The sequence below is a fragment of the Halichondria panicea genome, chromosome 1, assembly GCF_963675165.1.
Source record: "Halichondria panicea chromosome 1, odHalPani1.1, whole genome shotgun sequence".
In the NCBI taxonomy this organism is placed as follows: Eukaryota; Metazoa; Porifera; class Demospongiae; order Suberitida; family Halichondriidae; genus Halichondria; species Halichondria panicea.
In genome coordinates, this window is record NC_087377.1 from 11,444,320 (window position 1) to 11,465,833 (window position 21,514).

The 21,514-nt window shown below is 40.4% G+C and overlaps 2 protein-coding genes and 2 long non-coding RNA genes across 6 annotated transcripts; 2 read left to right on the forward strand and 2 right to left on the reverse strand.

Annotated features, from left to right (window-relative positions):
* Window positions 1–1,162: 1,162 nt before the first annotated feature.
* LOC135347516 (uncharacterized) lies at window positions 1,163–2,227 on the reverse strand. The gene is made up of 2 exons (XR_010398406.1): window positions 1,946–2,227; window positions 1,163–1,507 (listed from the first exon to the last, which is right to left on the reverse strand). It is a non-coding gene; the product is annotated as an uncharacterized LOC135347516 (long non-coding RNA).
* A 5,269-nt stretch (window positions 2,228–7,496) lies between these two features.
* Window positions 7,497–9,781, forward strand: LOC135347640 (uncharacterized). The gene is made up of 3 exons (XR_010398487.1): window positions 7,497–7,788; window positions 9,365–9,435; window positions 9,488–9,781. It is a non-coding gene; the product is annotated as an uncharacterized LOC135347640 (long non-coding RNA).
* A 528-nt stretch (window positions 9,782–10,309) lies between these two features.
* LOC135347297 (uncharacterized) lies at window positions 10,310–12,985 on the reverse strand. Of its 3 annotated transcripts, XM_064545234.1 has the most exons (9): window positions 12,751–12,985; window positions 12,221–12,684; window positions 11,967–12,168; window positions 11,640–11,885; window positions 11,484–11,582; window positions 11,312–11,434; window positions 11,118–11,252; window positions 10,999–11,032; window positions 10,310–10,900 (listed from the first exon to the last, which is right to left on the reverse strand). In XM_064545234.1, exons 4-9 carry the CDS (start codon window positions 11,746–11,748, stop codon window positions 10,453–10,455), a joined length of 948 nt encoding a protein of 315 aa, XP_064401304.1. In that variant the 5' UTR covers window positions 11,749–11,885; window positions 11,967–12,168; window positions 12,221–12,684; window positions 12,751–12,985; the 3' UTR covers window positions 10,310–10,452. The 3 variants fall into 3 exon arrangements, with proteins under 3 accessions (XP_064401304.1, XP_064401297.1, XP_064401314.1); XM_064545227.1 differs by having other exon boundaries at window positions 12,221–12,840; XM_064545244.1 differs by having other exon boundaries at window positions 11,967–12,840.
* Window positions 12,986–14,662: 1,677 nt separating this feature from the next.
* Window positions 14,663–15,854, forward strand: LOC135347313 (uncharacterized). Its single transcript, XM_064545257.1, has 2 exons — window positions 14,663–14,843; window positions 14,931–15,854. Exons 1-2 carry the CDS (start codon window positions 14,733–14,735, stop codon window positions 15,753–15,755), a joined length of 936 nt encoding a protein of 311 aa, XP_064401327.1. The 5' UTR covers window positions 14,663–14,732; the 3' UTR covers window positions 15,756–15,854.
* Window positions 15,855–21,514: the final 5,660 nt, after the last annotated feature.

Genomic DNA, 21,514 nt, shown 5'->3' on the forward strand with positions numbered 1-21,514 from the left:
ATGCGCAAACCACACCCACTCACTTTAGGTTGAGTGGGTGTTATAATAAATACGTACAGTACTAGCCTCGATTCCAGGCCGCTTGGAATCGAGGCTAGTACAGCACCTACAACACCACTTAACGCTTAAGCACAATAACAAAACCATTTGCAGACACTGCTAATGCTTCCTTGTATTCAGACTGAGTTACGTTAGCTTTAGCTAGCACATCGTCAATTGTGAAGTCATCACAATCGCCTTCTGTTAGTACTTTATGCACACTTTTCAAAGTTTCTACATAATCAGTTCGATCTTCGTGCTTCTTCTCTGCTATCAAAGTTTCATCATTAGGAGGGTGTGGGAAATTAAAGCGACAGGTTTGGTTTCTCTTGCAATATGAGGAATGCCTATGCTGCTGTAGCTGCAACACCAAGTCTCTTAGTTTACCACTATCAGGTATGGACACAGAAACATACTGATCAATGAAGTCACACACTTCAGACATAGGGGCTTCTTCAAATTTGGGGGCATCTTTTACCCAAAGCACACAGTGTGCGTGAGGAGAACCTCTAGCTTGAAACTCAATCCTAACTGCATAGTCTACAATTTCACCGAGAGGCTTAGCTGGGGACTTTAAAAATTCATTAAAGAATGTGTTTAAACGATATTGAAAGTGCCTAGCTGCAGTAACTGGGTTACGCCATAGATGTAGGAGAGAGGGATTGGAAACGGAAGTGGGCCTCGGAAAACATCCGCGCCTCGCTTTCTTGTCTTCTTTTCTTGCCTCAAATGAGGAAAACTCATTGCATAAGCGGTGAAAGAATAGGGAAAGAGACACAATCAACAGTGCATTGGTACATGGTAATAGTAAGGAGAATGTGCAGAGCTAGTGGTATTGGATACTTGTTTCACAGTAGATATAAAATCATCAGAGGATGCTTAGTTCCCTGAAATTGTGAATGTATTTGTGACTGTCAGAGGCTTCTCTTTTGCTGCCAACTTAATTAAATGAAAAAAAAAACCATCAAGAAGTCCACTAGTTTGAGGCAATAACCATGATCATTCATACGACAAGATACATAATACACCATGTAATTTTCTTAATAATTGTTTTCACTTTTTGATGAATCAATTGTACGAAGTTTCTATATAATAATACTAGGCTGGTGAGCGTACATTTCAATTTCCAATTCATTAAGTATAATTACATACACTTGGAGACAGCAAAACACTCCACAGCACTGCCAGTTGCTTTCTAAGTGTAAAACGAGTGGGATCAAACCAAACAACATTAACAAAAACTTACACGATAAAAATGATTATTACAGCTATAATTATGATTAGTTTAGCACTCTAATCAGACAGTCTTAGATGGAGAGAAGCTGGTGAGGTATACAAGGGTGTATATATAGCCGGAACAGCCGATAACATTTACGAGGGCGGTGACGTATAGGGTGTAGAGAGGAGGGGTATTCTTCTGTCTTCTTTTCTTCAGCGTACTCAGTAAGTTTTGGCTTGCGAGGTATTGCTATATAAAATATAGATGAAACAGCATTTGTAGTAGTTAAATATCTCGGGCCTACAGGCCCTTCACCACAATCTAACTACCGGGCCAATAACAATTATGAGGTAAAAATAGGTGACTACACATTCATGCACACAAAAGCTATACATCCACCTGATCCAAAACTAATGCTCTTGTGGTGATCACCAATCATAAGGGAATGTATGCCTAAAATTAAAATTTCTGTAACGCTTAGCGTATTCCCAAAAAAGGGATCTTTAGTGGTGCTCTTTAATTCAACTTTTTTCTAGCACTAAATTCTACCAGCTGATGTATGACTAATTTTCTTTGGCTTGGGGTGATACCACATGATTTACCAACAAGCAATTGAAGTATACGACCTAAACATTAATCATTTCAGAGAAAAAGGGATAAATGTGTACAATACAAGATTAAACTTACCTAAATTCAATGAAGAAGATAGTTGCAACGGTAAATAGAGCTTGAATAATGGTTATTCACTATCTATATAAAGCACAGTTGCACTGGATACTGGAAAACTTGACAGAATACTAGTGACAACTCATAAAATCCTAGATTTGCAATAATCTCAGTTACCCGCAAAGTTCCTGGGGAATAGATTAGCCCTCATTAAGCGAGGCGCGGATGTTTATCGAGGTCATATGTGAAGTACATTGAAATCTACTTCCGTTTCCAATCCCTCTCTCCTACATCTATGGTTACGCCTAATCCATTTTGACTTTTCATCAAATGAAAGGGCAGCTACCTCATCATCCGTGTAATTTTTACCATACTGTCGGGCTATGGTTTGAATGATATCAGGCCACTTCATATCTGCTGCTGTTAATGTAAAAAACCACGTAGGTGTACCTAGCTGCCGAATCATAGCCAACATTTCAAAGAAGGTTTTCTGGTAATAGGGGGGAGATCCTTGTATGTTTTTCATGAAACGATACGCTTTATCTCTACGTAGACATTGGCTCACAAACGAGTCATCTCTAGCTTGACTAGCTGTAAGGCTACCAGGCTTTTGTCTAAAAATGAAATGATTACAGTCACCTTGTATTTTTTTGGCTTCTACTATGTACTGGGCAGTAAACAAGTAGTCAGTATCACTAGCAAACCTACCGTCTACATTTAACAGTCTTTGGTTAAAGTATTTTTGATAAGTCAACTTTTTAGGTCTTTCGGCACTAAAACACCCAGTCCCATATGGAAACTTGTCAGGATTACTCATAGCCTCAAAATTAGTGTCAGACATTATGTACAATGGTTTTTGGTTTTCACCCGGTGCTAGGCAGACAATCTCAGCAAATGCTTCAGGGTTTTCAATGGACATCATACTAGCTGTAGGACCACCTGTGATTTGTCTGGTATGCTCATCTCCCTCATCAAATGTTTTATCATCAATTTCAAATTCAGGAGATACAGTATCATCATCGCTACTAGTAGTATCAACTGTACTGGTAGATATACCCGGTGCAGTACTTGCAGATGACTCTAAGCTGATAGTAGGCTCATTAAGCACATCAAGGCCTACAAAATGCCATTGTAATATAAGTCCAATATTAACCTCAAATAAAGTAGACCCATTTTGAGGCTTCAACGTTACATCTTTGTTCATTCGCAGCATACACATTGATGGTTACCGAAAAGATGTCAGCTATTGCTGCTATACATAGGTTATCTCCCCAGGCACCGTGTCTAAGCCTTTCAAGATATCTAGTCCACCTGGCTAGTAACTGCAAATTAGGATCAGCAATATACTATCAATGAAAGAATCTTCAATAGTGGGAGCCTCTGTATCATTGTCATACGGGTTACTAGAGGGTTGAAATCCAGCTAAAAAGCTGCTGAAATGGTCACTATGGTTTCCATGTAAGAGGCTACCATCTGTCTCAGTTCAGGGGCACTAGTACTGCACATAGTCTTGGCATTTAGCTGGTAAGCTACTGACCAAAATAAACAATTGCCATCTCCTGGCACATTATAAATAGTCAAATTACAGCCAGAGGCAAACTGCTCTAAACATTTAGAAGCAACTGTTAGGCAGGGAGTATACTGCCCTTTGCAGCTCACAAGGAAGTTAGGGAAAATAGTAAATTGCAAAAAACCACTTGAGATAAGTGTAACAGTTTACATAAGTAAACCACAATACTATAGAGCCCTTATTAAGGGCTCTAACTTCTAAGGGACCAAGTTTAAATTTTGGAATAGACCAGATCTTTATGTTTTGTTGTTGTAGTTTTTCACGCTATTTGTTGTAGCTCACATAAGCTCACGTGAAGTTTTGGCAAATAGTATTACTGTAAATGCAAAAAACCACTGTGTAACAGTTTACAGCTAAACCACAACTTGGCCAAATCTCAGTACTAAGTTTGGGCTGTAGGAGTAGCTTGATTACGACATAACTGCCTGTTCGTCTAGCTATTTTTTTGTTGACTGAGAAACAGCCTGCTGCTGAACCAGTCTTCAATTCTCTGCCACAATGACATAGTACGCCACTTAACTCCTCTTGATAAGGATTAGTTTTTCATGGTTACCCAACTATAGGGGTAACTATAGTAGTTTATGCTGAAAACTGTACTAAGGTATATACTATATATATATATCTGAATCTTCTGTTCCAAAATTTATACTTTGTCCCTTAATTTTTGTTCTATAGTATTGTGGTTTACTTGTGTAAACTGTTACACTTATCTCAAGTGGTTTTTTGCAATTTACTATTTGCTCCAAACTTCCAAGTGAGCTGCAAAGGGCAGTAGCAAACTTCAAAGGAACCAAATTACTATGTTGGTGAGCACTGTGGAATGCTGAGGCCACTCTATCTTCAGGCAAGGAGGTGCTAACACCCTTTAAAGAGGTTTCATCTGGGATAGTAGTACTAGCAACATCACCCTTACAAACAGGTTTAACCAGTTTATTACCAGAAAGGTCACCTGCAGCAGCAGAATCACTAACAGTATTTTTCATTAAGCCATCAAATAAATCTAGGTCTAGCTCTTCAGAGTTTTTGGACCATTCATGCAGCATTAATCTTAATGCTAGCATAATTGGGGTGGTTTGCTTTAAGCCAGTCTATAGGGCACTGAAAATCTTTTCTGGAGTAATTATTCATACATATAATGGCCTTTGTATTCTAATTTTCTTTTAAATTTTAATGGGACAAGCTGACTTTGATCAGGTAACCTAGGCAATATTTGAACAACACTGTCCAACCTTATTGGAACATTTACAGCGGGACCATGGATACACCTAAATTACTCTTATTCAGCTACAATAGTTAACCATGAACGCATGTTAACTAGCAGCCGAGGTCAGTTACCCCCACCCCTACAGGCTCCTATCCCTACAGGGACTAACTACTCGCTATGTCGCAGCTCCGACCAGCGTCGTCGTGCAGTCTCCCTCCCCAGTCTCCCTCCCCATCTCTGCGACATAGTGACACCTCTCAAACGGGAGGAATGGGCGCGGAACATGCTCTCCCACCCAGACACTATTTTTACCGGTATTATTCTCGCAGGGCTCACCGGCGGCTTCAGGATCGGCTTTAACCACCGCTCAACGCAACTACAGAGTGCACCTTCCAACATGCGCTCAGCAGTAGACCACCCAGACATCGTGAACAACTACCTTTTGCTAGAGAAAACGGCAGGCCGCATTGGCGTTCTCTCAACATCACTCGAGGACTCTATTTCCCCTCAAACCAGCCCCTTTGGAGTCATCCACAAAAAATCGAAGCCAGGCAAATGGAGGCTGATCATCGACCTGTCTGCACCAGAGGACCACAGCGTCAACGATGGCATTGACAAAGCACTATGCTCAATATCCTACGTCAAGATTGACGAGGTAGCCAACTACGTGCTGTCCTTTCCCCCAGGAGCTCTCATGGCAAAAATTGACATCAAACATGCATACCGCAACATTCCGGTTCACCCAGATGACCGCCACTTACTAGCCATGCGATGGCAAGATGAAATCCTCGTGGATAAAGTGCTCCCCTTTGGTCTAAGATTAGCCCCTATCATATTTACAGCAGTCGCTGACGCCCTGCAATGGATCATTCAAAATAAAGGGGCATCGTCACTGTTCCACTACCTGGATGACTACATTACAGTTGGTCCCCCAAATTCACCTCAATGAAGCCACAACCTCGAAATTATTAAACAGACCTGCCAGGAACTGGGAGTTCCCTTAGAGGAATCGAAATCAGAAGGACCCATGGCCTGCCTCACCTTCCTCGGTCTTGAGCTCGACTCAGCAACTCGCATCATTCGCCTCCCTCAGGATAAACTGGCCCGCCTACGCCAATCTTTATCGGACTGGGGCAGTCGCAAAGCTGTTCGGAAACGCGAACTGCTATCCCTAATAGCTGCAAAGGTGGTACGCCAAGGGAGATCCTTCCTTCGCCGACTCATAGACCTGGCCACGGTAGTCAACCACTTAGAGCAGTTCGTCCGCCTGAACATTGGCGCTCGATCCGACATTACCTGGTGGAGGACCTTTGCACACCAATGGAATGGCACTTCCATGCTATACGCCTATAGCCTCCAGCGCGCACAGCTACATGTATACTCGGACGCTTCGGGTTCATGGGGATGCGCAGCTTTGACAGGCCCAGCATGGTTCCAGCTCCAATGGCCCCCAGCCACAGGGGAATGCCACATTTCAGCCAAAGAAATGATTCCGATTGTCATCGCCGCAATACTATGGGGAAAAAATTGGCAGGGCCGATCGGTGCGGTTTCACTCCGACAATTCAGCAGTCGTAGCGCTACTCAATTCGGGCTCTGTTCGCGACGATTCAAATGCATCTAATGTGGTGCTTAACATTTGTGGCTGCATCTTTCAACTTCATTTTCTCGTCGGCACATATTCCGGGGGCAGAGAACGTTCTGGCAGACGCTCTCTCTCGGAACAAGGCTCAATTATTTCTCTCTCTCTCCCCTCAGGCACGGAGACTACCCTCATCAGTACCCAAAGCAGTCCTGGAGCTTCTTCTCGGGGAGAAACCGGACTGGACATCACAGGCCTGGATAAGGCTGTGGAATTCTATTTTCACCACGCCCTAGCCCCCTCTACACAACGCACCTACACCTCAGCACAAGCACGGTACCTCTCCTTTTGCGCACAATTCGACATCACCCCCTTACCACTCCAAGAAACACATCTCTGCCGATACGTATCTTGGTTGGCCAAAGACAACATTGCACATACCACAGTTAAATCTTATCTCTCGGCACTAAGGCACTTGCAAATAGCTCGCAATCTCCCAGACCCCATGATCTCCACTTTTCCCAAGTTGGAAGGTGTCATCCGGGGCATTAAAATGCAGCAGGCACGCCATAAGACATCCTCCCCAAAACGGCTCCCAATTACCCTAGCCCATCTTCACAAACTACGTTCCTTTTTCGCATCAAAAGGGAACGAGGCAGACTCGTTCATGCTGTGGGCAGCCATATGCACTTGCTTCTTTGGCTTCATGCGATCGGGTGAAATGACCATCCCATCGGAGTCTGCATTCGACCCATCCTCCCACCTATGTTTCAATGACGTGTCAGTGGACAATATTGCTGATCCCCAAGTGGTCAAGGTTTGCCTGAAAGCATCTAAAAACAGATCCGTTTCGCCAAGGGGTCCTTGGCCGAACCAATAATCCTCTGTGCCCAGTGACAGCGTTGCTGTCATACCTCGCGCTTCGAGGTAACCGTCAGGGTTTTCTATTTTTATTTGCGGACGGACGTCCTCTCACCAAGTCTAGATTTGTGTCCCAAGTCCGAGACGCTCTTTCGCGCCTGGGCGTGGACTCCTCTAGGTACGCTGGCCACTCATTTCGGCCGCCACTGCTGCCGGGGCCCACGGTCTCAGCGAACCTGTCATCCAAATGCTGGGCAGACGGAAAAGCTCAGCATACCAACTCTATATTCGCACCCCAAGGGACAAACTCGCTAGCTATTCCAGGGGCGTAGGCAGGAATTTGAGGAAGGGGGGGCGCTGAGCTGTTCGCGCCAGAAACTACTTGGCGCGGAGCGCCGAAAATTCCGGTTACCAGGAGCCACACCCCCTAATTAATGACTCATTGCGCATGTGCAAGAAATAGCCACACCTTGCTTCAATTAATAATACTGCTAAAGCTAGCTAGCTAGCTAGCCGTAGCTAGCTAGCTTAGTTCTGTTGCACTAAAGAATCAAAGTTACTAGTATAGTATAGCTAGCTCTTGGACATGCTGTTTGTCTGCCACTAATCTATACCAGTAATTCCCTGGCTGAAGACTCATCAGAGAAGGTGGGGCTTTTAGTGTAGTTTTTGCAGAGAAAGGGGGGGCTCCAGCCCCCAAAGCCCTCCCCCTCCCTACGCCCCTGCTATTCAGCAGTTATTAGTACAGAACCCGCACCTTAATTGATGTAACTATGTTTATGTGACGTACCTATATATAATTACTATACTTGTGTATTCGTAAATACTCTGTGGACTCAGATAAATTGATTCTCTTTGGAGGGGGCTCGTAACCTAGCTACTCACCTAATTTATTCCCTCGTCCTGGGATTAATGATATTCATTGACCTAAAATTAACCGCAGGGAATTCGCAGCTCATAGACGGCCTCCTCCTCCTACGCTGCTCCACCCCTCCAACTCCCCAAGGCTGATGGGTAGTTGAGGGTATTACCGCTGATTGACGCTTCGGAGCGTAGCCAACATTAAATGGAGTTTAAGGAAGTTAAACGGAGTTAATGGGGCGGAGCGTAGCCTCCACGCCACACACGCCTCCTAGCAAACATTATCTCGTGCTGGGCCTTATCACTCCAGCGCATGACTAGTAAGCACTGCCTCGTGGTGAGATTGGCTGAGCAATATAAAATTTGGACTGCTGTCTTTGCTGTTTCCCTCCCACCCATTTTCCCCATTTTATTTTATTTTTTATTTTTTATTGTAGTTACTTCTAATTTTCTCCGGTATGTCCATACCGTGATGGGGCACCGTAGGAGGGGGCTCGTAACCTAGCTACTCACCTAATTTATTCCCTCGTCCTGGGATTAATGATATTCATTGACCCAAAATTAACCGCAGGGAATTTGCAGCTAATCATATTCATAGACGGCCTCCTCCTCCTACGCTGCTCCACCCTCCAACTCCCCATAAGGCTGATGGGTAGTTGAGGGTATTACCGCTGATTGACGCTTCGGAGCGTAGCCAACATTAAAGCTTCGTTGTCTAATAAAAGCGAGCAAAATGTAGCTTGAACAGAACTTGCACATGCGTTACTTATAACTGAAGTGATCCTGTACCAAGAAGGATGGAACAGGGTCACTAAAGTAGAAAGCTGTATATACCAAGAACAATGGAACAGGGTCACTAAAGCAGAAAGCTTGAATTATAGCTCCTGCTTTTAGCTCTGGGATCTAGGACCTGGAGCCATACTTCTCTGAGACTCCAGGCTTCCACAGTGCATATAGTACCACTACCTGTTCTCAAATGTTTTAGCATGCCTCCAGTCTGGTTTAGTTTTATTGTTCCTGAGTTGCTGTGCAAGTCATGCATGATGATGATAACAACATCACTATATGCACTGCATTATATTTCTAGTTTCTTTATAATCATGTCACCAGCAGAGGGTTTGCACTTTAGTGCTCTACTTTTGTGTGGTTTTGAAGACACACCTTCATAAGATCAGCAATGATCACCCTCACTGACAGAAAATTGATGGTGGATCAAGTGAAGAGTGTGAGCTACACGACTTGCATGGTGCTACCATCATCAGCTCAAACAGAGAGGGATCGACAATGACACTATATAAACCTGTTTAATACGAGAAATGTAATATGTATACGTATTATAGAATGTCTATACTTCTCTGCACAGGAGCAATGGCTATTATCCATACAACAGTGCTCCTCTTGGCTATACTAACGGACGAGACTGGACAGTGTGAGGTAAGGGCTTAATTGTCTTTGGTTTCTTTTTAATCTTGTCCTATACTCATAGAACTGGAGTGTATATCTGCTCGTTCGAGCGTTGTTTAGAGGCATCAAGAGAATCTACGTTTCTCAAGCAAGATTTAACTGAGTTATAAACAGGGGCCTAAATCAGAGAGGTCCAGCAGCCTGCTAAACCTTCTTGAAAAGAAATTTGGGGCATTCAATCATCCTGAAGTTTCCCTGGGTCACTATAATCGTGCTGCAGCACAACCGGTAACTCCCCTTGTGAAGCATCTTCCTATTATGTGCATCTTTTTGTATACTCCACTCAAGTGAAATTTCTACGTATAAATTTCAATTATCGAAATATTTTTACCGACTACAAATTAAATACATGAAAATTGTTCGCATGCGCAGACAACTTGTACCAGGCCTAGTTGTTCGCCTATCCATTATAAAAGCGAAAAACTCGACCTGGGATCGAGGCTAGTGCAGAGCTATTATAACTACTAAGTAGAGTATAGCAACACTCCATGGACAAGTTTTTCTACGCACTCAGTGACTACTCTAGAAACCTATAAAAACTCTTACTTGACACACACACACACAACTGTATATCTCGCTTGCGCATGTGCACTGCATGGGTTTTTAACTTACTAAATTCCTCAGTTGTACATCTATATGCTCGTCAGAGCCCCAATATGATAATTGGCAGTGATCTTTGTGTTGATAAGATCCAATATATTATAGTTTTTCCACATTACCAATATTAATACAAGTGCGTAATTACCTCAATTACATTTAAGTGCCAAATTTTCTGCTGATTTGACTAATTGTTTTTAATGTTTTCAGTTGCAGTAATCAATAATTATGGTAGTTGCTTTTCACCATCTACTTCCACTAAACAACATAATAATTATTATAGTCATTGCTTTGTTATTGATAAAAATAAAACTATAGAAAGCAATGCAAGTTGCAATACTGAAGTACAATGTTAGTACCTGCAGTTATTGGGAATTGTCTTGTAATGATCTACTGACTTAAAGGATCCACGTAGTCGTACTCGTGTAGTAGTTCACATCCCCCTCCTATCTGACCCACAACACCTGTTAGCTGACCATACGACTGGTTAGACTTCAGCAATATCTGCTCCTGCTCAATATTTATTAGCTCAGGATGCTCACTCCTTCTCTTTGCTTTCGGTTTCACTTTGATTTTGCTGTACTGGTGACTCAATGATAAATCTTTTTGGCTGTTGCATTCTGGAGTAGCATATGTTGGGCAAGCAGTCGTAATACTCTTGTCTGTGTGCCCGTAAGACTCGTTAGCTTTTAACTCAACTTCTATCATATCCGAGACATTGCCTTTGACTTTTGCTAGATCAACCTCATCGTACAAAACACTGTTGGAATGCTGACCTGATTTACTTTGTTTGGGAAGTGTGGAGGGTGGACTTTTTCTGCTAGGTGTTGTAACTATGCTGTTGAGGAAAGCCTTGTGATTTAATTATTCAAATGACCAATTAACATATTGTATGAAAGAAGTAAATCTATGCATAATGTATCACATAGGGCTTACCAAGTATCTTTGTTTTCAAATCGCAATGTGAATTCTGAACAACACATGTACAAAGTGTAGTGTTCAAGACAAAGTTGCAACATAATAATTAATGAAGCTTTAATGAAAGTGAAACTTACTACGATGGTTGTACACTCCGTGTCCGATAAAGCTCCAAATAGTAATCAAAATTGTTATTCCCAAACATGAAATGACTAACATTGTATCAAGCATACTGTCGCGAAGTGTCATCCTAACTGGACTGCATTGTGTACCTATGGGGATTTTTTAAGAATAACTTTACTATATAGTACTTAATGAAAACATTGTTTACCATAGAAAATGATCCCAAAGACAAATAGTGAAGAAATGCAAATGAAAAGCAGTACGAGTAGGATCACCATAGAAACAACAAGAGATTTCTTTCTAGAGACAAACACCTTCACCTTACAAAAAGCTGCATTTCCAATTTTCAAAGTTATTATTTTTAGCTAATGGTAACTCACCTCCGATAAGTAGTAATAAGAAATGAATGACCGTCAAGAAAAGGTACAGTGAAGTTGTGCTAAGAATGGCAGTTGATTTAAACTCAACAGGGATTCCATCTGTATAAAATTAATACAACACTATATTATAGAGGCATTATTGACTGAAAACCTAACCTTTAACAGACATATTTTCTTTGATAAATAAATTGTTATTTGCCTCCATTGAAAACGCAAATGTGTGGACTGTACCAGGACTTGAATGTGGAATTTTCAACACTTCCATGCCATTAATAGGCTGATTACTCAGTGTTGTGTGTTGTATAGTACAAGTAGAGTCGTTTTGAATGACTGCACAACTGACCGAATAGAGACAGTTAGTTGAATTAACTTAAGTACGAAAGTAATCTGCACTTTTGAGCCCTATAATTATATAGAATTAATAATAATAGCTGCATTATATAATTATAAGGGAGTACGATGTAATAATAATTCGTGTCTCACCTATTAGAAATGCGTACACTTTTGTATTATTCCTGGACGATCTAGTAGTAAACAAACTCAGTTCAATGTTATACTCTCCCATAATGGTTCTTATGGAGAAAAATCTGGCCTCACAGAACGGACCGACACAACGTTTCACAATTTTGATCTTATCTGATCCATTAATCGACATGGTGTACACAAGAACTGAAGAACACATTAACTAAAGAGATTACATAAATTGTATGCATTCAGTAGGTTTATGCACAACTTACTAAACTCCTCAGATGTACTTCTACACTAGTCAAAGCCCCTAGCCAGTACATGGCAGTAATCTTCGTATTAACAAGATCCCACACTATAATATCAGATACCAGCTTTTTGTCATAAGTACTAACATCACCACACAGTATGCTAGTAATTTCTTGATTTTCTAGTTTCAACAGATCAACAAAAAGAAGGGATGAAAAATTTGCAAGTGATTGATCAGCATATTTGGAAACAGTGACTAGTTGAACTGCCAAAACAGCAGGATTATTGATAGCCTCAACAGCAGTAATATTAGCACGATAATCAGGAAGGAACGAAGTACCAAGTTTAATTATTTTAGGAGAATTAGAGCTCCTATAGCTCCATTGCAATTGTGCGAGATTCACTCCTTCACAAATCAGCATCACACTGACATTAACCGAACAAGCCATGTTCACTTTATTGTTGACAAATAGGCTCACGTTAGCCCCTGCAAATAACTAGCTATACATAAGCATGTCTGTATAGAGCCTCATAGAAAAATTACACAACTTACCTTTAACAGGAAGACTGTAAACAGCAGAACAAATGAAGAAGAGACAGATAAGAATCATAGCTATAATTATAATTATATTAGTATTTTGCAGGCTGCTTTTTTCCTTTGCAATATTTTTAACAACATGCAGACAGTTATAATTATGTATTGCTGATCATGTGAGCTACGTACAGTCAATCAATCATCAAAATTAATGCATGCAGTTACTTGAATTCAGTACTTTAAATAAAAATAAAACTGGTATAAACTCCCACGCATGCACCGGTATTTCACATGCAATTATTGGTGGGTGTGGTTTCCTGGAATTGAAACGCGAATATTAAAACCACGAACATTTCTGCTGAGGGCTATAGAGCCAAATAGCAAAAATGTTCACCGCGAAAAGTGAGTTGCAGCTATATAGCCGTCAGTTTGTAGAGAGATCCAGCGAGTTTGTAGGTACTTACCTATACCGTATAGCGGGTAATTTTCGTGGGGTAAAATATTCGTTATTTTCATGGGCAAGCTGATCTCCACGAAATTTTAACGTAGGTGTGACTTACCGGAACGTAGGAATGCAGGCAGGCAATGAGACTAAACGAAATTTTTACTCACGAAAACCACAGTTTCTCGAGTTGAACGAAATTTTTACCCCACGAAAATTACCTGCTATACGGTAGTCTAGTTCTATAGCTTTAGCTCTTCCGTATGAAGTTTTATAAGCCGTTTCTCATCGTCTCCCTCTATTTATCTACATCTCCAAGCCTATATATAAAGAGAGCTGCAAGACTCACACAAAATATCGACTAAAAATAATAGTGTTATACTATGGGAAATTTTTGCTATTTCTCTTTGTGTCACCCTGCCCATTCATTCGTATAAACAGATAAAAACTTCAGTTCAATATTTCCTGGTCCACTGACGCTAAAATTTGCCGACAGGTCTAGCTTTGTGATTTTTAACTGTACACAATATACACAAAATAATGATATTCATGCATGAGCGTTTAATGAGTGGGTAGAAACACTATACCGTAACCATAAAACACTTGTAGCTAGCGTGAGTGTTTATAATTATGCAGCAATTAAGATGGATACAGCAAATTAAACACTTATTTATGGCAATAACAAATAAAAATAGGTCATTCGATATAGGTATTTTCTTTTTTACGTCTATAGGGGAAAATTAACTTATTAAAAATGCATGCAGGCAACGTAAGTTTTGCGGTTCATCTGCTGATCTAACAACATTGCCAAACTTAACATTCTCAGACTGTCAAAATGTATGTAACAACAGGAACAAGTAATACATGCATATCCATGTATCTGTAATACCTGAGGCTTATCAGTTCCTTTAATTACTTTGTTTCTGTTGACTGTTTCACGTCTTTATATCAGGTGTTTCAATTTTAACCAGAGAGTATATTCTGTGAAGATAGCAAATAACGTTTATAATTAGTACAGACATTCGGTTTTTGATCGGTACATTGTCAAGTGGAAACAACCAGAAGCAAAGCTACATATTTAATTTACCTTCAGTACCATAATTACAGCAGATTGCAGTTAACTTGCCTGTAGACTTTGGCAGACGGTTATGTAAACAATAGTAAGGCCACTCCAAGTGATACTCTGGTTTCTGGTCCACCGCCCGCATCAGATTTTATTCCTGGATTTCTATCTCATTATTGGATTTCTATCTCATTATTTCTACTACGCATGCGCAGAATGGTCCATGCGGTACAAAATAGTGTGATAATGATATTCATTTGCAAAATAATGAGATTCATAAGGTGAAATTGATAATGACATAATGAGAAAAGCCGCCCGCCCGCATGCAATTAGAAAAACTTCAGGACCAGAAACCAGAATGTCACTTGGAGTGGCCTAAACAACATTCCAACAACGTGTTGCCTCGTTTAGACGCCGCGGCTAATAAATAGCCTCACCTGATCAAAGGTGAAAGTTCAACTAGCTAAAGTTTTTAATTTTAACAAGGACACAAAAATGGACCAACAACACCCCATGGGACAGTATGCCTACTCATATGGTAATGTTTGGCCGGAGTATCAGTGGTCTCCAGAACAGCTACCTGTGACCAGTCATCAGCCTAGACAGGTATTAATTACTGGTGTGCTTTAAAAAGAAAAGTATGTTGCAACCTGCATGCATGGCATGTAATTTTCTCTTTATTGTATTTTGTAGGATGACTTGAAGTACCGTGTTCGAATTATTAACCAAAAGTTAAAGAAGGACTCGATTGTAGTTGATTGGCATGGTATCTCTAACAAGTTTTCATCGATACTTGAACTGAAACAAAAGCTTATCAGTACTCTCAGTAAGTATGTCCCTCCTGCATCTGCAATAGATGAGTTTAATGTTGGGTACTTCCATGGACGTCCTCAAGTAAAGAGCTGGATTTTATCGGAAGAAGATTTAAAAGCCATGTACACAAATGCTGGTGACAAAGAGATCTTGCTGTGGTGTGATGGACAAGTGCAGGTTACATCAACTTCTGATCGTAAGCGAAAACAAGACGATGCTGAAACGGAGAGTGTGCCTAAACGTGCTGCTAGCAGTGCTTCTGGAGAAGAAGCAGAGCTTCAAGAACACGTTCATGAATTACAAAACATTCATGGAGACAAATATGACTATGGTGACTACAGAATCTGGGCGAGAATGATTAAAAATCATCAATGGAAAGACAAAGATACTCCTCCAAACATCCCTATGATTAGAGGGAAAGTTTCTCGTAAAGGCAAACATGATGTAGTTGATACTCTGGCTAATGCTGCTGTTGCTATCGTGAAAGCTTTAAGGCCATCATCTCCTGACGTAAACCCCAGTGTTACTGCTGCTGCATCATGTAGTACACTTGGGATGTCACCTGGTAAAAAAGTACAGCTACGGTCCCAGTACCTCAAACAACTCAAGGAGATTCAGAACCTTCGAGATGAAAATGTTCTAAGTATTGATGAGTTTCAAGCTGAAAAATATACTATCTTAACGACATTACGTGAACTTAAGTAAGGAAATATTAATTATGGAACACAATAAAGACATGTATGACATTATAATAATAATAATGTGACATTGTTTAATATCTGATTGACTTGTTAATTGTAATAACCTGAATGAGAGTACCAGCCATAGCAGTCTTCTGAGGTTATGCTAGCAAATCCTCTAAGAAGTATGTCCTCTATGTCCTTGGAAGAAGAGGCTAGTTCTTCATTCGCTCTAAGAAATGATTTCACTGCTGAAAATGACTCCTCAATGGGGTTAAGATCTGGAGAGTATGGCGGAAGGAACACAAGTAATGCTCCAACGCTTGATATCAGACGCCTGACTCTTTCATTATAATGTATGGAAGCATTATCCATCACTACAATGCTGTTTGGGTTCACACCATCAAAGGGTAGCAAATGAGGCAAAACAGACAATTCAATAAAGTCGGCATAGATCTCTCCATTAACACTACCCTTGAGAAACTGCACATCTAAGATTCCAACAGATGAAAATGCAGCAATAGCAGAAAAACCCTTTTCCCTCTTGCTAATAGTTTGGTACAGCAACAGCGAAGACCTCTAAGACTGTAGCCAAATTTTCTCATGGCGGTATTCCTGTCACTCCCAGTTTCATCCAAGAACACTAGCATATCAGGATCATACAATGAAACCTCAGCTACATATTGGGATCTTAATTCTTCGCTCTGTTGAATGGCAATCATCCTCATCTTTTTCCTGCTAAAGCGAGATTGGTGCAGAAACCTGCATATAGTTGACTCATCAACATGCGTACCTCTTGCTTGCAGTTCAAGTTTTAGCTCATGGAGGTATATGCTAGGTTTCTCTATAACAAGCTCAAGGATGTGAAGCTGGTCTGCTCTGCTTATTTTTCTTACAGCGTTCGATATATGAATTTTCTTCTCGACTGAGCCACTGGTATCAAATAGATTTACAATCCTTTGCACAGTCGAAGGATCAACACAAAGGTTTTCACTGATTTTCTTTGTTGAGATGTCAAGTACCTTTCTTTGATACACCATGCGCCATCTGAGGTCTGAGTGGTAAGCTTTTGTTCTTCCAGGTTCACAAGACATCCTTAGTATTGTTCTGTACTTGTACTGCTACTGCACTGCACTGCTGCATGGACTATATACTGAGAAATTTGAACGAGTATATATTAGCCGCGGCTTCTAAAAGAGGCAATAATTCCTCTCAGTGGTATTGTTGGAATGTATGTTTACTACAGATTTACTATTGTTTATACAACCGTCTGCCAAAGTCTGCAGGCAAGTTAACTGCAATCTGCTGTATAATGTATCATGAAAGTCTACACACCTTTCCGTGATTTGCAGCGGATAGTAAACATATTTGTCTACTCCCTCCACCACCGTATCGCTTGATAAGAAGTTGAGCGTGGGAACTGCAGAGGAGACGATACATATTTGTTAGTGTAGTTATGCTTGTAAAATACTCTACTGTAACAAAGGCTATTATTTTGTTGAAAGAAGGCTCAAAATTGCATAAAGAACGGGGGTGAGGGGGGAATAAAGGGGAAGATCGGGGGAAAACAAGGAGAGAGTGTAGGCGAATGAAAAAGAACACTAGGGAGGACATTAGGTGTTTCTATTTGGTCAGAATGTCAATTAAGGTTGGTAACAATCTGGTTACAGTATAGAAAAGCAGTTGAAAAGTGTTTAAAGTTAATTCTGACAATCACATTACTCGTAGTTACATGCAGGAGACTCCCCAGTACCATGGAATAATATGGAATAATATGTACGCTACTTACTGTTTGTGTTGGTGATAACAATAACGGTTTCACTGACATCAACTCGAGCATTGACAGAAAACAAAATAGCTGAGAATTGTTGATCACTTTCAATGATGTCATCTTCTAGCAGACTAACAGTTACACAATCCTCAGAACCACCAGCAAAATTGAGGAAGAAACTTCCCACTGGATCATAATCACTGGCATCTAACGAGAAAAAAACATACAATGAATACAGTGTATACGTACATACAGCTATAGTACGATGTAATAATAATTCGTGTCTCACCTATTAGAAATGCGTACACTTTTGTATTATTCCTGGACGATTTAGTAGTAAACAAACTCAGTTCAATGTTGTACTTTCCCATAATGGTTCTTATGGAGGAAAATCTGGTCTCACAGAACGGACCGACACAACGTTTCACAATTTTGATCCCATTAATCGACATGGTGTACACAAGAACTGAAGAACACATTAACTTTCGCTTTGTTAGAGAGTAATACGAGTCTATGGCATACCAAAAGTATATGCTTGCTGCAAAAGCGGAGAGGAGCTGCCGTTTTGTGGGTGGAGCTAGGACTACAATTTTGTCCATTTAAACTGTGAATTGAGACACAGATTTAGTAGAGCCACAGAGATGCCAACTTTTCAGATATTAATTTTCAAAAGAAATGATGCAGTTGCTAGGTTAACTTTTATATAGGTTGACTGTTGCTAAGCTAGTGCATTTCTAGTAGCCAATAGGTTTTGGGATCTAGATAATGTGCATACAGTATCTATATGGTTATAGTGTCCTTCATCCCTCGGGCTACGCCCTCGAGCTTTGGGACACTATAACACATATAGATACCTCATTCCCATTATCTAACTATTACGTAAATATTACGTAATAAGCAGGGGCGGATCCAGGATTTAAGAAAGGGGGGTTCTTATAGTACTTCTTGTCCGCGCAAAGCGCGGGCAAGAATTTCACCCAGCGTGCAGCGCCAAATTTTTGTAGACTACGCCCCCTTTTGATGTGCCACGCCACTAATTAATCACGTTCTCCCAATAAACATTTTTAAACACAGGAGATATGGTTTTGTGACTGGATGAGAGATAGTACGTGGTGACCCCCAATGGAAAGACAGACGGTGAAGAGGAGACTTGGCTGTAGAGTAGAACTTGACCATCAATTTATTAATGATTATAGCAATTATACATGTAAGTATGCAGTGACATTCAATATGCAGTGCCATGCACTCTCCCTTACCTGAAACTTTCCTCTTCTTAAACCAGGAGTCAAGGATTCATGGCTAGATATAATAATTTATCACTTGACCACAGTGCAAATCAATGTGGCTGCAGTATAGCCAGCCCTACCCTCTTGTTATGCAGAGAGAACCAGCCCCACCCTTTTATTATGCAGAGAGAACCAGCCTCACCCTTTTATTATACGGAGAGAACTTTGTAGACTTTGTCAGTACAGTTAGCTATAGACTTCAAGACTAGCTGGAAGGGTAGTTTGTACAAACCCAACGAACAACCTCTGGATCCGCCCCTGGTAATAAGGTATAACATGTATGCACCAACAATGGTTCTTATGGAGGAAAATCTGGCTTCGCAGAACAGACCGACACAAGTTTTCACAATTTTGACCTCATCTGATCCATTAATTGTCACGGTGTACATGAGAATTGAAGAGCATATCAGCTATAAAGAGGTTCCATAGCAATTTGTAAATTAAATTCCTTAGTTGTACTTTTACGCTAGTCAAAACACCAAGCTGGTAGATGGCAACAATTATCGTATTGACAGGATCCCATGCAGACTATAATATCAGATACCAGTATCCTCATATAGGTAACGATATCGCCACACGTTATGCTAGTAATGTTCTGCTTTTCTAGCGCTAACAGATCAACCGTTAGTATGGATGACCAATTTGCCATGTATGACTCAGGAGAGCGAGAAATAGTAGTGACCAATTGAACACTTAAGAATGCAGGATTATTGTTATTAGTGATAATTATTGCTAAGAAAAATTTGCGGAGAAACATCCACAAGAAATTCAAAGATCCTCACATATTCGGTAGAGTTAGGGCTACTGTAACTCCAACGTAATCCTACGAGATCCACTCCTTCACAGATCAGCTTCATGCACTCTAGCCCTCTCCGAGCAAGCCTCGCTTTTGACATTTAGGTACACTTCTGCTGCTGTACCAAATTCAATACGTGCGGTAAATAAACTAGCTGGCTGCACAAATGTACTTACCTTCGACAAAAATAACAGTAGAAATTACTAAGAGAGAAGTAAAAAACATAATATTATTGTCATGGCAGTAGATTTTGGGCTGTATTAAAGTTATATATTTATATAGGCCGTATAGCAAGAATGCAGGAAACTGGCTTTGTTATTATTTTGTTGCCTCCAAAATAATTATGCCAACATTACTAATACTTCATGCATGCTGAGTATAATAGATCTATGTAATTTATAGATCATGTCTATATTATTCAGCAATGGACGTGTACAGTCTTAATTTGCAGCAGATCAACAAATTAAACGGTATACGAGTATGCTCGAGGTAATTATTACTATTCTTTTATGCTCAAGTTAGCAGCCTATATAATTATTATTCTTTTCACATTGACTATAATTATTTCCACATTATTCCTCCAAAGCACAACATAGACCGGTCTATTAGACCCCATGTCCTTAACTTGTACAAGATTAACATCAAACTATAAATAATAGCCACATGACTCTATCTAGAACGCCAAGGAGATACTTAACCACCAAGTATTTCCAAAACCTGCCTGCTTGTTATTCTCATAATTGTTATAATTATATGCGCCCATTATGCCAGCATGTGCATGCCTATAATTTTATTATGCCAACATAATCTACCAACCCCGGCCCTCTATTAAGTTAAAATTGCTAGGATTGGCTGAAGGAAACACCAAAAAGCATAGAGCAAGAGCATAATTATAACTCAAATTTTATTAGCTGCTGAGTATAATAATTATTTCTCTCCCTGCTATTGCTATATTAAATACCTCTGAAAGTTTGTGCTGGATCTGAACCATCATCTGCTTATAATTATGCCGTCAAGAACTATTAAATTTAGCCCCCCTATAGGGAATTAAAGGTTCCAAATATAGCCCTGACACATTAAATTTGGTCATAACATGAAATGCAAAAATATGAAGATAGCAATTATTATTCAGTCATTATAGTATTACACATCATTATTCTACAATTACAACTCATAAGCAGATTTCAACAAAAAGTACTGTCTCTTTATCCATATTAAAATTTGAATTACCCAAAAAACACCCTATACTAATGTCTAATGATGTGATGATGATGATTCTTCCTATTGGTTAGTTTCTATTATATAGCTGATCTTTTAGTGTATAATATTGTTTGCTGCAGTTACCTGCCACTCCAACCCAACACCTGCGAACAGAGTGACCATCAATAGTGCTCCATCAAGTTGCACTAGTAGGATCAACACTGAGCTTCACTTGCAATGGAGAGACAGTACCAGCAACCTGTGAGAATGATGGACGGTGGTCACCTGATCCTACCAGTTACCTCTGTCCCTCGGGGTGAATCATGATCACTATCATGATTGTTACTATAAAGCCCCTCCTCTCAGATGTCACCTGTGGCTTTCCTGTCACACCTTCCAGAAGCAGTGTGGACGTTAAGGGCCGGACATCACACTGTAAAAAAAAAAGTGCGGTGAGCACACTAAAACCGTCGCATATAGCACACTTTTTCAAAAAAGCGTGCTATATGCGACGGTTTTAGTGTGTCCACCGCACTTTTTTTCAATCATTTTTTACAGTGCACCCTTTTCGATAGACTCAGTGGTAAACTTATATTGTGACAAGGGACTATTCCCAGCTGGTGATATGTCCAGTACGTGTGAAAATATGGGTGGAATGGGAACTTGGAAGCCGGACACGAACATCACATGCAGAGACATGCCTGGTGAGAATGTCATTGGCTAAACTTTTT